Source organism: Perkinsus marinus (genome assembly GCF_000006405.1).
Source record: "Perkinsus marinus ATCC 50983 genomic scaffold scf_1104296944144, whole genome shotgun sequence".
Lineage (NCBI taxonomy): Eukaryota > Perkinsozoa > Perkinsida > Perkinsidae > Perkinsus > Perkinsus marinus.
In genome coordinates, this window is record NW_003211539.1 from 1 (window position 1) to 16,341 (window position 16,341).

The following is a 16,341-nucleotide window of genomic DNA, read 5'->3' on the forward strand; positions in this document are numbered from 1 at the left end:
TGGTGAGCTATATGTTACTGGGAAATCCTAATTGCATTATACAACCTACACACAACATCATCAAAGTTGGATTTGCTCTGGAAGTGCTGAAGTTGATTATAAGTAGTGGTAGAATCAATCAGATAGGCTACTGCGATGATCGTCCTCTACCGTATGAGTGGCCTTTATGGTTTATGTTAGCTTATCCCCCCGAAGAGTATCTCTGAGCACGCAGATGACAATCTCCCTCGATTACTATCAGCGTGTTTCAAGGACGCCCAGGTTCCCTGCAATGTGCCAGATGCTGTTGATGATGATGAAGCTCAGCAGATGGTAGGGCTATAACGAACTCGAGACTGGGGTATTAGGTTTTCTTGATGAAGAGGTGGAGCTCGCTTAGTCCTCGTCTACTGATCGGATCAATGGATTCGATATATTTTCCTTGGTAGAAAATTTTGCCGTAAAAAGTTTTCGATTTATGCGGGAATTTCGGCATATAGAGGAGTCGTTTGATATATTTGGTGGCCTCCTACGCGTAGTAGTTAAGTCAGTATAATTCTGCACGCATGCACAACTCGAAAGTGTCTGTTGTAGTTTGCTCGCTCCGCGATGATTTCGTTGTATTATCAGGTTTGGGACAAACTAATAGTAAATGTCGCTATTAACCCGGTGACTGCCATTTTTGGGGTTCTGAACGGCGAAATTTTGGATAATTCTCAACTGTAAGTGCTTTTGTTGAGGGAATTTCGGTAATTATTTTTGATGGTAGATTCTCCTTGGCATCTGCGGCACATGAGGCCTAAAATGTTCACCCGAATCAACACAATGCACTAGCTCTAACGTTAGTTCCAGGCTGAGAGATGTTAGGCTTGGACGTTCTCATTAGCTGAGCTCAGGAGTTTACATATGAATTCGGGTAGAAGTGTAATACCAAAACCAATAAGAATTTCCTTAAAAATTTCACATTGTCATAAACACATCCTAATATTTTCCAGCCTCGAATTTGAATATTTATTCCTCATTTTCTATTCTTTCAGGCACTAGACGAATGCTCTCCAATCAACATTCATAAACTCATCGGTTGGCTCGGCAAACCGGCTGTTTACATTTTCTACTGTGATCGCGCTGGTGAGCGAAATCAGATTTTGTCGAAATTTCACCAAAATTTTTCATGTTCTTACATTGATGCGTTTCATGAGGTTGGCGTGTTTTCCTCGAGTGCCGTGGAATAAAGCGAAATTTTCATACTCGCCAGTTGTAGTCGAGATGAACAGCCACGGTATAGGGTTGTCTTATGCAGTGTGGGAGGAAATATGCACATGGTCAACTACATGTGTTGGGAAAAATTATGCCTGAATTTGCATATAAAATTTTATAAAAGCGAACATATATTCCTCCAACACTGAGATTTTTGAATTTCGAAATGAATTCACTGAAATATGCATATGGTAAACTACATGTGTTGGTGATGACAATATGAAAATTGTGTATTACACTTCTACCCGAATTTATATGTAAATTCCTGAGCTTAGCTGATGAGGAAGGCGAAGATATATTCCTACTCCGTTGTTTGTTGTCAGGGTCGAAGCTCTCGTGCCAAATACTCACAGCGTGTTTGACGGCACCATTGAAAACAGCAGTGGAGAATTCGAGTGAATTCAGACAGTTGAATTCTGTATTTACCAGTATTATGAATTCCATAGCGTGGAGCTCCCTTCCTGCTGGTGGTTTGCACAAATTTCAAAATTTTTCGGGTAATTTTTTTTGTATTTTTTTCAGATGCATATGAGATTTTATTTCGAAAAGATGTCGCTCTGGCTTCACTGTTTCGCAACTATTTGTTGGCTCAAAACCTTTTCTGTGAGTATTCGCCTTAGAGGGTTTTTGATATGGAGAAACGGAAATTGTGTTTTTCGTATTGATCGTTGGTTCGATCCCCAGGACGGACATTTTTCGAGTATTTTTGCTCAAAAAAAATACAGGATATAGAAAAAATATAATGGAGTTTCACATGGAGTATTTCGACGCCACTTCACGTAAAACGTGTGAAATATGAGATATGTTTTTCACTAAAGTTTCTCACATCACCGTGGGAATTTCATGGTGTATAAAGAAAATGCGCGCGTTTTCTCTGCGTTAGTTGGTTTAACGATTTCCCTACGACTACACCTGTTGAGCTCTCGAAACACATACCATTCGGAAGAGTGCAGCTCACGCATTCTGCGAAAAATACTAAGTTGCTTTTGAGGAAAATCTGTATTGAAAATTTATATGATATTTTCACGATTTTTTTTTGCGATATACTGGAGTTCCTTGACCCTAGTGATATGAAACACACTACTAAAAATATATTTCCCGACTACTGCATATCACCGCGAATATCGCCTTTTTTTCACTAACACACCATTTCACGCAAAACGAGTTGTGAAAAGCGCGATATGAAGTGATGAATCGAAAACACTTGGTGAACTACACCGAACAAATCACCCCGTATCACATGAAAAACACATTGCGCGTTATTCATTCCTCACATGCGTTTTTCGCGAGTAAGTAAAATGTGAAATTTGTTTTCCATATCACGGGTGAAACTCCGGTTCGCAAAAGAAGTAGCATTTTCAAAATGCCAGACGACTGCCAGTTTGTCCTCAGCTCTGGTCGGTCTAACGAGCGTATCAATGCCCGAGTTGCCGGACTGTAGTCATCACTCGTTATGGGAAACGTGGGAACTCGTGATGGAAGCCTCAGTACTGCGTGTAGTGCAAGACGAACGAAATAGTCTGCTGATTTCACAGGTAGGGCGCGCGAGATTTAATCGAATCCGTTCTTGATTCGATGAATTATCGGCAGATACCGGGAACTGATCCTGTGAGAGAGTTCTTTAGAGACCAGCTGAGAGCGTTTAGTGTTTGGTTGCGGAGAAAACACAATTCAGGTGAGAATACGCACATGGTCAACTACATGTGTTGGTGATGACGATATGAAAATTCTTATTGGTTTTTGCACACGAATTTGAGGAATGAGTGAAGCGAAGACTCCTCCAACACTGAGGTTCTGAGTTCCGAAATTAGTTTGCTGGAAAGTATAGGAGAAAATGATGCGCATGGTCAACTACATGTGTTGGTGATGACAATATTAAAATTATTGTTGGGTTTTGTAATACACTTCTACCCGAGCTCGTATGTAAACTTTTGAACTGAGCTGATGAGAAAAGCGAAGATATATTCCTACTCCAACACTTCTGTCCGAATTAGCGAAGCAAACTTCTGAGCTCAGCTGAGGGAAGGACTTACTGATCATTAGTGAGTATTTCATCAGTATTTTGTTTGGTTTTCATGAGTGATACTCTCAGGTGTTACTGCGCCGCCGGTTGTGATGCCGTCGAATCCAACTAGAGTGGCGGTGGTTGGTGGAGGAGCGATGGGGACCTTCTTCGCTCAAGCGTTGTCTAAAAAAGTGACACTCCTAGGGATCGAACTCGTGCGGAAAATGTGTCTGTAGGTTCCCGATGTTGTGCTCATGACGAGTCCCCACTCACATGCAGCGGCGATGATGATGAACTCGGGTTTGGATTGTGTGGACAATGAGGGCAGGATGTTGCCAGCTCTGGAGGGAACACAACCGAACAGTGTGGGATTCCGAGTTGTTCATAATGTAAGTCCAGGGGCCCATGCAGCGTTGAGGGATAGGGTATGATAAAAATGGAAAGGAAATGTTACTAACGTGATGACATTTATATATATGGGAAATTGGAAAATTCAAAATGAGTTTCTTCCGGGAACATTATAGGTTCCAGGATGATCACTTCCGTATGAGTAGAGATTATGTATCACAGCAGGATTACTCAATTTCAGGCTGAAGATTGCCTAAGTGCATTCGGTGGTACTACACCGGAGCTTGTGGTGGTAGCCTCAAAGGCGTGGCAGTTGGAAGATCCAGATGTCGTTAAGAAACATCTTTCTGGTTTGCTCAGTGATGGAGCGCCTGTGCTTAGTGTAAGGTTGCCTTTATTAGGCCGACTGAATGAAGTAGTTTTAGATCCAAAACGGCATTGGAGCTGTTGATGCGTTATCGGTCGTGAGCAAAAATATCTTCCAGGTGAGTGACGTATCTTACCGTTTCAAAGTGAGAGGCAAAGATACTCATAATCGATCAATTCGCCCAGGAAGATATCGGATGGTCATTGAACTTCGGATATTTGGGTTTGTTGTTTTTCAGCTTTTATTTCTATACGTGTGTTTCAGGCGGTTACCAACATTGGTTGCAACCCACCCCGGCCTGGCGTGTTGGAGGTCAACGTCTTACCTGGCCTTTATGGTTTATGTTAGCTTATCCCCCCGAAGAGTATCTCTGAGCACGCAGATGACAATCTCCCTCGATTACTATCAGCGTGTTTCAAGGACGCCCAGGTTCCCTGCAATGTGCCAGATGCTGTTGATGATGATGAAGCTCAGCAGATGGTAGGGCTATAACGACCTCGAGACTGGGGTATTAGGTTTTCTTGATGAAGAGGTGGAGCTCGCTTAGTCCTCGTCTACTGATCGGATCAATGGATTTGATATATTTTCCTTGGTAGAAAATTTTGCCGTAAACAGTTTTCGATTTCTGCGGGAATTTCGGCATATAGAGGAGTCGTTTGATATATTTGGTGGCCTCCTACGCTTAGTAGTTAAGTCAGTATAATTCTGCACGCATGCACAACTCGAAAGTGTCTGTTGTAGTTTGCTCGCTCCGCAATGATTTCGTTGTATTATCAGGTTTGGGACAAACTAATAGTAAATGTCGCTACTAACCCGGTGACTGCCATTTTTGGGGTTCTGAACGGCGAAATTTTGGACAATTCTCAACTGTAAGTGCTTTTGTTGAGGGAATTTCGGTAAGTATTTTTGATGGTAGATTTTCCGTAGCATCTGCGGCACATGAGGCCTATAATGTTCACCCGAATCAACACAATGCACTAGGCTAGTGCATTGTGTTGATTCGGGTGCCACTAGCTCTAACGTTAGTTCCATGCTAAGAGATGTTAGACTTGGACGCCTTACTGAGATCAATATTATCAATGGTCAAGTTGTAAGTGCCTTTTCTGCTGGGATCCCTCGTCGTTTAGTGGTGGAATAGTCGAATATGTAGTGAGTGTGCGGTTGGTTTATAAAATAAACCATCCTCTTCTCCGTCATAAACCGTCTTCTCCTCTGTATCCTCCTCCTACACATTAGCCAATATAAATTACCACTCCTTTTGCATCATCATCACCTCCCTCATCATCACTTACCCTTCCACTAACCCCCCTCAACCCGCAAACCTTCCTCAACACCACGACCACCTCTCCTACTACCCTCCTATCTGTTCCATTTTCCCTTCACACCTACACACCCCTTATCAATGTGCCATACACAGGATACCATAGCCAACTGAGGGGCCGTAGATCAACAATATCGGCTCATCTCTCTCCCGAGATCCTCTCATCACCCTAGATACGGGAATTTCTAATGAGTGTGGCTGCTATCAGTGTAGGAATATATATGTTCACTCTCCTCCGCTCAACTTCACAGTATTATAACTAGTCATTACAGGTTTACTCCCGAATAAAATTAACAAAAACCGACAACAATCTCTTCAGGTTCTTATTAGTGTGACAACATATGTGATTGACCATGTTCACATTCTCCCACACTCCACAGCAGCCTTCTGAAAACCACACCCCCAAAGGTTGGGTACCTCAGCTGGTAAATATCGATTTCATACTTATTCACAACCGCTAAGTGTATGCTGCTCTTCTCAGATCTCCTCCACGAGATGATTTACATCAGTCCTACTCCACTACTCACATTAGCCTTCCGAGCTCGCAATTATCGGTAGACAATTTACGGTATTTACGGATGTATATCTGAGGTTATTTTCGTATGCACTCATTTTGAATTTTATACATAACTAAGAACACATCCTCCAGTCAGTTTCCCCCATGTAAATGTCATCATCATACTAGGAATATTTTCCCATCGTTACCAAACTCCGGGGAACGCTGACCTCAAAGCTTGATGGGTCTCTGAGCAACAACCACGACCTCCCCCAAAGTCGCCCTTCCCAGCTCACTCCTCTACAACACTTCACTTCTCTCCTCACACAGTCACTCTCCCTCCACGGATCCTCGTTGTAGATTCTCCCGGAATATCTCAACCTATTTTTGATTCCTCCAACACCCGTCCACTTATGCCAGGGAGCACCGATTTACGACGAGCGCCACACTTGTACCAAAACTTGTCGAACACATATGATCATCATCATCTGCGTCATCACCTTAATGCATTACCAACAACCCACGACAGTCTACTGCCGATTCCTCCCGCAGTTTTTTTCCTCAGACTTCGCAGGTCCGCAACTGGAAACTATGCGTAGATTTTCTCATCATCATAAAATTTCGCCCTGCATGTAAATCGCCTCAAACAGACATAACAACAACAACAACAACAAAAATAGCATTAACCAGACTACCTTTCTCAGCGGTCATCACTTCTGGGTTGATGATAATCAACTTGAGAATCGGCCAGCTCATAAACTCGGGTATAGTCAGGGTACCAACGGTGATGATAATCGGCAACAACATCAAAATTTGGAAAAGTTCGTGTCGATTTCTGTACACTTCTGTCCGAATTAGCGAAGCAAACTTTTGAGCTCAGCTGAGGGAAGGATTTACTGATCATTAGCGAGTATTTCATCCCAGTGAGGAAACAACTAAACTGCGTGATAAAACGGTGGAGCACAAAGCTTATATGAGTTATTTGCACGCATGCACATTCCATATTTTTACTAATTTTACCGGAACAATATCAACAAATCTACACTACTTATCATCAATCAAATCATCACTGCAATTATCAGTCACAACAGGCGCAAGTAAAAGCATTGCATCGTTCAGCATTGTCATTAATTGGATTTGCACGCATGCGCAAATCCGCTCACGTACACCTGTGAGTCTGTCTATGTTTCCACTTGTGATGGGGGGGGGGATATGCACATGCTCAACCACATGTGTTAGTAACAATATTACGCAGAGATTCCGAGTGACATCACTTCGAACACCACATGAATTTTAGTTGCAGAAGCATGCCACAGGATCATCCTGAGAATGTGAGATACTGAAGCTCAAAATACTCCGGGATACTTCGTAGGATTATCCAACCTACGAAGATCTAGCTGGTGACTGGTGTGGTGAGACTCCTCTCGGCTTCATTAAAGTCACTCTCGAGGTCTCGGGTACGGTTACTCTATTCGTTGATGGTAAGACGTACACTGCCGAATACTATTTGGACGGCTATGAAATCGTGTTCACTAATCCGGACGAGGCTTTAGCAGCGTTGCTTGACGAGTTGGATTCGAGCTTGTATGCTCTCTACACCGAAGAAGGTGTTTACGTTGAGCTAGTCAATGTCTTCACCACTACTATCACGATATGCTAGTTGACTCATATTAGAGGATATGGATTGTGGAGTCGCAGGTGGCGGCTTATTCTCAAATGTCATATCTGTTGAAAATCGGTAGTTGATGAGACGTTTGTCTCTGAGATTGGACCGTAGTGATGTGAGAAGTTGATTTTTATTTCATTTGTAGACTTGAAGTTGTGTTGAATACAGTGATATATATTGCTGTAGCTGATCATAGAGTCAGTACAACTTGAATTATTGTTTGTGCTCATGTGGGGCGAATTAGCGCAGAGTATCTGACCGTGTTGAGATGTGCCACATTGGGTTCATTGAAGATTTTTCTGTATCGCAGTTGTTGGCTTTACATATCGTCCTATTGTACCGTTGAGAATGTTCAAGGTGAATCGTATACCTTTTGCATTCACTATTATTTGATAGTACAAGTGATGCCCTCCTTCAGAGGTTCTTCCATCCTCATTCCTTCGGGTGGGGTAGAAATGCCACCTCGTGATATGCCCCAGTATGAAAAATTTCTCCAGTTGGGGCGGCTATGCCACGCCGGGACATGCCTCAGCATGATCGATTTCTCCTGGTGGGGTGGGTATGCCACAACATGATATGTCTCAGTATGATCAATCCCTCACAAAGTCCGCGGCTAGGCCACATCGCGATAAGCCTCAGTACGATCGATTTCTTCTCTGGTGGGGCAGCTATTCCACCACATGATATGCCTCAGTATGATCAATCTCTCTAGGTGGGGCAGCTATGCCATCTTCACATATGTTCTACTACAAGCAGCATCACAAGCATTCGAGACAAGGTCAATTCAGTCCGAGGGAGGTATTGGTTTAAGAGGCTCAAGGCTTTGATCAGCGACATCTTTTCGCTGTGTATAAACACAGGGTTAGTCCTGGTATATCTGCCCCTAAAGGGAATCGGTCCCGAGAATATCAGAATCGATCAAGTGCAACCCAGTGTGATCAGAGTTTTTCACGTCATCCTGATGAAATCGTTCTTACTGCCACGTACGCCTGCGGAGTTTTATTGTACTAAACCTTATCTTGAGGTGGCATAGCTGTCCCTTTTGAAGGAATTCATTACACCGAGGGCGACATAGACCTAGAAAAGTTCTAACATTGCGTAGCCCCATTTGCCGATTGTCGGGAGAGGTGGAGCTCTACCTGACCACCGTTGCACACATTTATCAGAAGTCCAGTTGAATCATCAGAGCACTGCAGGTGTATTGCATGTACCTGCGAGAGAGTCGGATAGTAAAGTCTTCGGATAGTTCTGTTGAGGTATATTGTTCCGCCATGGTGCTGCCGCGATTTACCAACGTGTTTTTTGAGTAGAAGAGGCTCAGATCGAGGAGCTGATTCGACTGTAATAGACTATTACTATTAGTCGCCACGAGTCTTTCTTTGTGTCTATGTGTATTTTTCGCTTCGGCATCATGTGATCGTAATGCTATGGTATGGTCAGGCGCATCATTGATATTAGTTCAAAGAGGATTGTTTCGTTCTCTCCCATAATATGGGACCCATATCGTATGCTTTCAATCGTCAATCTGGGTTTACCTTTATCAGTCAATTAACCAGTTTAGTGACACAGTATCTTGGATAATCATCGGGTAGCTGTGGCATAGTTGCCCCTAATGGAGAGTTTGATCTTGCCGGAGTGGCATGACTGCCCCGTCGATTGCGAGCTTCAACTATGGCAAATCTCGGGTAGCATAGCCTCCCCGCCTTGAGATATTAATTTCACTAAGGCACATCTTTTTGCTGGCATAGCTGCCCCGCCCTGAGAGATTGATCTCATCAAGGTAAATCTCGAGTTGCCTAATTGCTCCGCCTTGTGAGATTGATCTCAGTAAGGCAAATCTTGGGCGGCATAGTTGCCCCACCTTGGAAGATTGATCTCAGTGAAGCAAATCTTGGGCGGCATAGCTGCCCCATTTTTGTGCAGGTTTGCCGAAGTTTTCTCAAAGCATCTCTGGTTGAGTTATTGACACGCAGACATACTGACCGAATCACGTCCATACACGTCCATTGTGAGTGTCTCAATACATGCCCTCTGATCAATGAATCGGTCAAACATGCAGGTTAATGCATGACTGATGTATGAGTGTTCACTGATAGAGCAGCGCAGTACGTGTATCGGCATTGTGAAGGTTTACTCTGCTATATATCTTATGTGGAGAAGAGACGCAATAACGCTCATCATTTAGCATAGCAGATTTGTCGCATTAGATTTTCGAAAAGGCAATTTGGGATTACAATATTATCTTACATCATTCCCTTAGACATCAGTTGCCATGAAGTGTCACACCATACTCTGCAATTTGTACAACTTGTCGCATCATTGGTGTGATTTGTGTTGCTCAAGATATGCAAGCGTGCTGCAAAAGTGTACCCTACTAAGTTGCTCCGAGCAACTTGCTCGATACCAATGAATTCTCGTTAATCTTCATTGATGGTTTGTGCTGCTCAGAGCATCCTCGTGCATTCAGTTGCTCGTGTTCCTTCCTTTCTTAAATGCGCGCTGTTATTCTCGCTGCCATCGCTGGAGGCGTTGTAGGTTTCTCTAAATTAAAGACTCTAATACGGTTTCGGAGGATACTTTGCCGACTGGGAACTACTGCGAGGAGATGTGCACTCAGACTGCTGGTTGTGATCAGTCATACTGCAAGGACAATGGTTTATGCTTCGGTCTCTTCCACAAGGGAGAGTCCAAATGTTATCAACCCGGTGGTGAAGCGACCGATTGCGACGACTCTGCACTAGAGCCGGTCCAGTGTGCTGAATATCCTGTTACTACTTGCGATGATGTTTGTAGTAGCATCGAAGGATGCAAGGAGTCGAAGTGGGGTACTTATTGCAAGACTTGGCAAGATCCCCCAGTCTGTTTCGGTATCATCGTCAAGGAGGATGGTAGCCTCTGCTTCAACCCCATTGATGAGGAGTGTGTTGGGGAGCCTTATCCGTGTGAGATTGCTCCCATTGATACCACTGTTATCCCTGAGACTACGGTTGAGACTACTGATGTTCCTGAGACTACGGTTGAGCCCACTGATGTCCCTGAGACCACCGTTGAGCCTACTGATGTCCCTGAGACTACCGCTGAGCCCGTGGACTATCCAACCAACGAAGATCTAGCTGGAGACTGGTGTGGTGAGACTCCTCTCGGCCCCATTAAGGTCACCCCCGAGGTTTCGGGTGCGGTTACTCTATTCGTTGGTGGTCAGACGTTCACTGCCGAATACTATTTGGACGGCTATGAAATTGTGTTTACTAATCCGGATGAGGCTTTAGCAGCGTTGCTTGATGAGTTGGATTCGAGCTTATACGCTCTTTACACCGAGGAAGGTGTCTACGTTGAGCTAGTCAATGTCTTCACCACTACTATCACCAGATGCTAGTTGCCTCATATTAGAAGATATGGATTGTGGGGTCGCAGGCCTCGACTTATTCTTGGATGTCATATCTATTAAAACTCTGTGATTGATGAGACTTTTGTCTCTGAGGTCAGACCGCAGTGATGTGAAAGTTGACTTTTTATTTCATCTGGAAACTTTGAGTCGTGTTGATCACAGTGATATATAGTGCTTAGCTCTTCATAGTGTCACTAGAACGCGAGTTTTCGGTTGTAAACATCTGAGGCTGACCAGGACCGGGTATCTGATCATGTTGAAGTGTGGCAACCTGGGGTCATTGAATATTTGTCTGTATGACAGTCGTTGCCATTACATATTATCCTATTGTACCGTCGAAAATGCCGAAGGTAAATTTAATGCCTTTTGATTTCTGTTTCTACTCTTATTTAATAGTAGAAGTGATACACTTCTTCAGAGGTTCTTCCATCTTCATTCCTTACGGTGGGGCAGCAATGGCACCTCATGATATGCCTCAGTATGGAGAATTTCCCTGGTTGGGGCAGCTATGCCACGGCCCCATAATTATGCCATAATTATGCGCGCACGTACGCCCAACTCGGAAATACCTGTTGTTGCGGAATGCGGTCCGCTCTTTACGATCAAAGGTCTAACTGTTTATCTCGTACGTAGAGATGAGCAGTCTGCCTTTCCTGATTAAAAGAGTGACAAAACGCTCTCTTTTAGAAAATGTGTTCTTCTCATGAAAGATGGTCACTACATGGTTTCATATACACTGTCATCATACACAACAGCAGAAGTGAATTTGGTCACTGCTTTAGTTCCCTCGCTAACGGCGTGCTTAGCGAGGTCACTTGGAAGAACCAGGCGAATCGCAGTCTGAAGCTCGCGGCTAGACAGAATTCCCTTATTGCTATACTTGCAAAGTCGCCCAGCCTCAGAGACTATTCGGTTGAAGGTGTCGCTCACCAAGGAGTTCATGATCATCATGCTCTTCTTGGAGATACCAGTCTCAGGATGCACTTGCTTCAACACCTTGTAAATATAGCTGTTGAAAGTCTCCTTCTTCGCTCCTTCCTTGGGGAGAAGTGTAGTGTGGATGTTGGGCAAAACATCACCGCAACAACCAGCGAGGAATTTGCTATGTTCCTCATCGTTGCGGACCGCCAGACGGATGTGCCGAGGTATTATACGAGTTTTCTTGTGGTCTCGCGCAACGTAACCAGCGAGCTCAAGAATCTCAGCGACGAGATATTCTAGAACAGCGGTCAAATAGACTGGCGCTCCACAACCGACGCGCTTAGCATAACGACCCTTCTTTAGATTCCTTGCGATACGCCCAACAGGGAACTGTAGACCAGCCTTGGCGGAGCGAGACTTTGCTCCACTGCCACTCTTCTTGCCACCCTTTCCGGACATGGTTTTACTATCAAGGAAGATGGTCAAAGCTATGCTCCGCTACGTAATGTCATATCGTACGGAATCTGAAATCTCGGATCAGGGAAATTTGTAGATCGCGAAACCGGAAGTTACCGCATATATTTAAAGAACACAACACCTTATACATGCTTCTATTACAACTACATGTCGGTAATAAATTGTGATTGTAATCCATGAAACGCTTAGCCGGTTATGCAAACCAGCACTCAATAAAGCCTCACAAGTGCTACGTCAATCACCACCTCCTCCCTACTGCACTGCGGACCGATATAGACGCGGCTATAGGAGTGGTCAGCAAACCTCCAGGAGCTTTGGACGCTCCTACGATGCACTTTCTTAACATGGGGATTAACCAATCGAAGCCTATAAAAATCACACGATCACTCCTAATCTCCTCAGCGGAGTTTACATTTTCAGACATTTTACTGCTATCTGAAAAAGAGGGATATTATTCCCTATTTCCTTATACCGGATAGAAAATATACCAAAAATAAAAAACTATTACTTATTATATCCCCAACCATACATTTCCGAATCCTCCTCTTCCTAACATAGCAGAAAATGTACGGTACGGCTAATTCAGAACAGATCATTTCATTACTTCTATGAATAGTATAACAATAGTTAAGTACCCAGCAAGCTGGGGTCTCAAGAGTTAACGTTATGGCGCCTCGATGATTACATTATCTTTTCAAGAATCTCATATTCGTACTGGATAGAAATTTCTTGAGAGTCTTCCGTAAATGATGAAACCGACATATATGCACAGCAGCATAATTATTATCCCCAAATGATCCTTACTAATGATATTTAGTACTACACCTTGATATTTGCCGAAGCAATCTCTTCTTCTGATACTGCTGATAAAGGTGGGGAAAACACAACCGATAATGATGCTGAGGATATCATGTGTTTCTTGATGGTATTATAAACACGATACATGTATTTATGGATGAATATGCTCACCTTCAGGAGAATCAGTTCGAATTATTCCCGATGTGGATCCCACCGTATTAGGCCTTCCTAGGTATTATCCTAGAGCTCCGACCCTTGAGAAGTATTATCATCATCTGCATCACCGACATTATATTCATCTCATTATCACAAACTCTCAATATGGAAGAAAATATTCTTCGCTTCTGAGCAAACGTGACCGACACGATGATGATCGTAAGCTACTCTGAGAGCCTCATAGAAACATCAACAGCAGCTAGAGGCTGTTGAAAAATGAATAACTACTATACCATAGCAATCTGAATTAGGATATAACAAAAACCCTCCTCATCCCTCTGTTATATATCTTCTCCCAATCAACGACACCACCGAAAAAAAATCCCAATCCGTTGTGAATCTCCTCAATTACTCGTCCGAATCAAAGTCAACACTACAAATTATTACTCCCCTTCAAATCGAACTCAGTATTTTCCCTACTTGCCGATACCAACACTCTGGTAGAGTTAATTTTATTAATCGCATTTTTAATAGAAGCCCACACGGGCCTATTCCGTGCCTTACCATCATCAACATCCCATTCGAACCCGGGGCATTCCCTTTGCTACTCGAACGCCAGATAGAGGAGCATCCTGCCCAACCACGACTCGAGTATAAACTCCAATTTACGGCATTCGGCAGAAGTCGAACGGGAAGCGCCTCCATCTGAAATGACCGGGAATCTTTAGGTTGAGCACATAAGATACGAAACAGGTTATTGACACTAGCATCTTCATTCAATCGTGTCGGTGATAAAATCAACATCACGACAAGCCGCATGGCAAATTCGCTACCGATTCTGATCTCATCTTCAACTCCTCATATCGCCAGTATCGGGGAGAATATGCACATGTGACATTTGATGGAATTCTGGGAGGGGAATCTTATTGGTCTTCTACTCGAATATGTAAACTTATATAATCAGTGAGGAAGGCGACCATATATTATTTCAACACTAGATAGGCCTCAAACGGACCTGGAAAATATCTTTCTTAATTCGCCACCGTCCAAAGCACCACAATAATCGACACGAGTATCTTAGGTTCCCCATGACAAGATACAAAACAGGTCCAAACATTTACACTCTATACCTCCTGAGCAGTGGCCAACGACCACACCTCAGCCCCTCTCCCAATAGATGCCGAATCCAACAGCCACCCTTAAAGCGGCGCACCATACGCACCATGAGAAGTGAGAACTAATTTCAATCGAACTGTACGTTATGACTTTCTGGACTTATGGAGTCTATAATATGGACTATGCGTGCAACTTTATGGGACATATCAGAAGTGAAGGCTGTCAGGACTGCCTCGCCTCACTTGTCCGTGCTATCATGCTGCGTAACAGCTGACGACCTAATACGAGACATCTGTCTCTAGGTACTGATGTTACTATAATACTTAACAATATCGAGGCGACTATCATGTTGCATAGCAGCTGACAGCTTCATACGAGTCGTCTATCCCTAGGTACTGATGTTACTATAATACTTAACAATATCGAGGCCACTATCATGTTGCATAACAGCTGGCAACCTCATACGAGTCGTCTATCCCTAGGTACTGATGTTACTATAATACTTAACAATATCGAGGCCACTATCATGCTGGGTAACAGCTGACAACCTCATCTTGGCTCGACAGAAATGTTTTTATGTAGTGTTGTTCGGCCCCCCGCCAATGAGCTCCTAAAACGACTCGATTATGATTTTCAATCAATGTTTCTTTGCAAGTGAAGGCAACATCTAGAGCTTCTCCCAGGTGCGTCCCAAATCGCCTAGAACGTGTCACTCAGGCAATTCCACATTAGTCGATAGTCACGGTCCCGACCACATCAAATATACTCGTACCATAACATTTGCAAACATGGATCAATCCGCCCAATATCCTTAACACCATCACCCCTAATATGTTGGGAATATCCAATGTAGCACCAGACACGGTTACCAGGTTGGGTGCACTTCACCAAACTTTGAAACCTTGCAGCACAAAAAATTCAAAGTTCACGTGTGCTTATCTGGGCGGGCGCTAAGTTTAATGGCGTGTGACTTTGCGAGTCGGTGCGCAATTGTCCAAGGTGAGGTCCGCCAGCGAAGTTATAACGATCTGCACGCCTACTATTATTACACGTTGTGATAAACAGACCTCTCATGCGCCGTAAACTTGATCCTGAAAGCTCTGAGGAGAAGTAGTCTATTGAATCCCTCGACAATTATTTTGACTTGCAAACCCTCTTCTGGTTGGGAATGTTGCTATTGGTATCAACTCTCTTTAATAGGGCATCGTACGGCACTAGGAGTGATAGATTTAGACGAGCTGAGGCAGTGATGGTATTCGAAATGATGCCGCAAGCGGCTTGCGGCAAGCCTACGAGCTTTGGTTCAGCCCGTTGTATGGTTCACTGACACCATCCAACGGGCTCAGCTTGGAAATAATGGAGTTTCAATCGGTTCACGTGGAGTAGCGTAATGTCCCATGTGAAGAACCGTTCTTCGAGAACGCGATATGGAGTGAATTGGAAACACTTCACGAATCACACCCGACAAATTACCCAATATCACGCGAGACACATCACGGGTTCTACACGTTATACATACTGGGTATCTAGCATCTCTTGCTGATCACCTATGGTCACTGACCATTAATCAGCAACTGAGCTTAGTGTAGCTCTAGCATAACTCATCATTCGAGCAAGGTAGGATTAGGGATATTGACGTTGCGGACACGTATGCCGCATCGTATGCTATCAGTGATAGCCTATCACCCCAGTCAATTGTAAGTTACGAATTGTAGTGTTCACATCATCGGGACTAATATTGTGGGTCCAAACGTAAAAGTACCCGTGCTCATCATTGGTGCACGCAAGTACACTGAACAAGATTGTATCGCACAAGAAGGGCCCTTGACTTGATGAAAGTTGATAGGCTTCCTATGAGGAGTATTGATCTCCGTGTGAGTGGAGACTGCGTATCGCAGGTCTGGGGTGACCCCAGATGCGACCCTCCGTTGCGTTAGAGACGGCCAGTGCGGCTATGCTGAAACTCCACCCTTGTAGTCGTCCCTTCTCAGTTCTGACTCCGGAACGCCAGAAAAAAAAGGATAAGTACGGATGGGCGCGAATGTG

The 16,341-nt window shown here is 43.9% G+C and overlaps 5 protein-coding genes across 5 annotated transcripts; 4 read left to right on the plus strand and 1 right to left on the minus strand.

Moving 5' to 3' along the window:
* Window positions 1–1,619: 1,619 nt before the first annotated feature.
* Window positions 1,620–1,856, plus strand: Pmar_PMAR027376 (hypothetical protein; the record flags this gene model as incomplete). The annotated part of the gene is made up of 2 exons (XM_002780717.1): window positions 1,620–1,703; window positions 1,759–1,856. Coding segments are annotated over 2 exons (182 nt in total), but the record flags the coding sequence as incomplete, so codon positions are not given.
* A 798-nt stretch (window positions 1,857–2,654) lies between these two features.
* On the plus strand, window positions 2,655–4,829 carry Pmar_PMAR027377 (hypothetical protein; the record flags this gene model as incomplete). Its single annotated transcript, XM_002780718.1, has 9 exons — window positions 2,655–2,771; window positions 2,827–2,911; window positions 3,329–3,432; window positions 3,478–3,630; window positions 3,831–3,971; window positions 4,015–4,074; window positions 4,221–4,274; window positions 4,305–4,436; window positions 4,734–4,829. The coding sequence occupies 9 exons, from the start codon at window positions 2,655–2,657 to the stop codon at window positions 4,827–4,829; spliced, it is 942 nt and encodes a 313-aa protein (XP_002780764.1).
* Window positions 4,830–7,080: 2,251 nt separating this feature from the next.
* Pmar_PMAR027378 (hypothetical protein) lies at window positions 7,081–7,433 on the plus strand (the record flags this gene model as incomplete). Its single annotated transcript, XM_002780719.1, has 2 exons — window positions 7,081–7,104; window positions 7,146–7,433. 2 exons carry the CDS (start codon window positions 7,081–7,083, stop codon window positions 7,431–7,433), a joined length of 312 nt encoding a protein of 103 aa, XP_002780765.1.
* Window positions 7,434–10,044: 2,611 nt separating this feature from the next.
* Window positions 10,045–10,815, plus strand: Pmar_PMAR027379 (hypothetical protein; the record flags this gene model as incomplete). The annotated part of the gene is made up of 1 exon (XM_002780720.1): window positions 10,045–10,815. The coding sequence occupies one exon, from the start codon at window positions 10,045–10,047 to the stop codon at window positions 10,813–10,815; it is 771 nt and encodes a 256-aa protein (XP_002780766.1).
* A 729-nt stretch (window positions 10,816–11,544) lies between these two features.
* Window positions 11,545–12,207, minus strand: Pmar_PMAR027380 (histone H2A.1, putative; the record flags this gene model as incomplete). Its single annotated transcript, XM_002780721.1, has 1 exon — window positions 11,545–12,207. The coding sequence occupies one exon, from the start codon at window positions 12,205–12,207 to the stop codon at window positions 11,545–11,547; it is 663 nt and encodes a 220-aa protein (XP_002780767.1).
* Window positions 12,208–16,341: the final 4,134 nt, after the last annotated feature.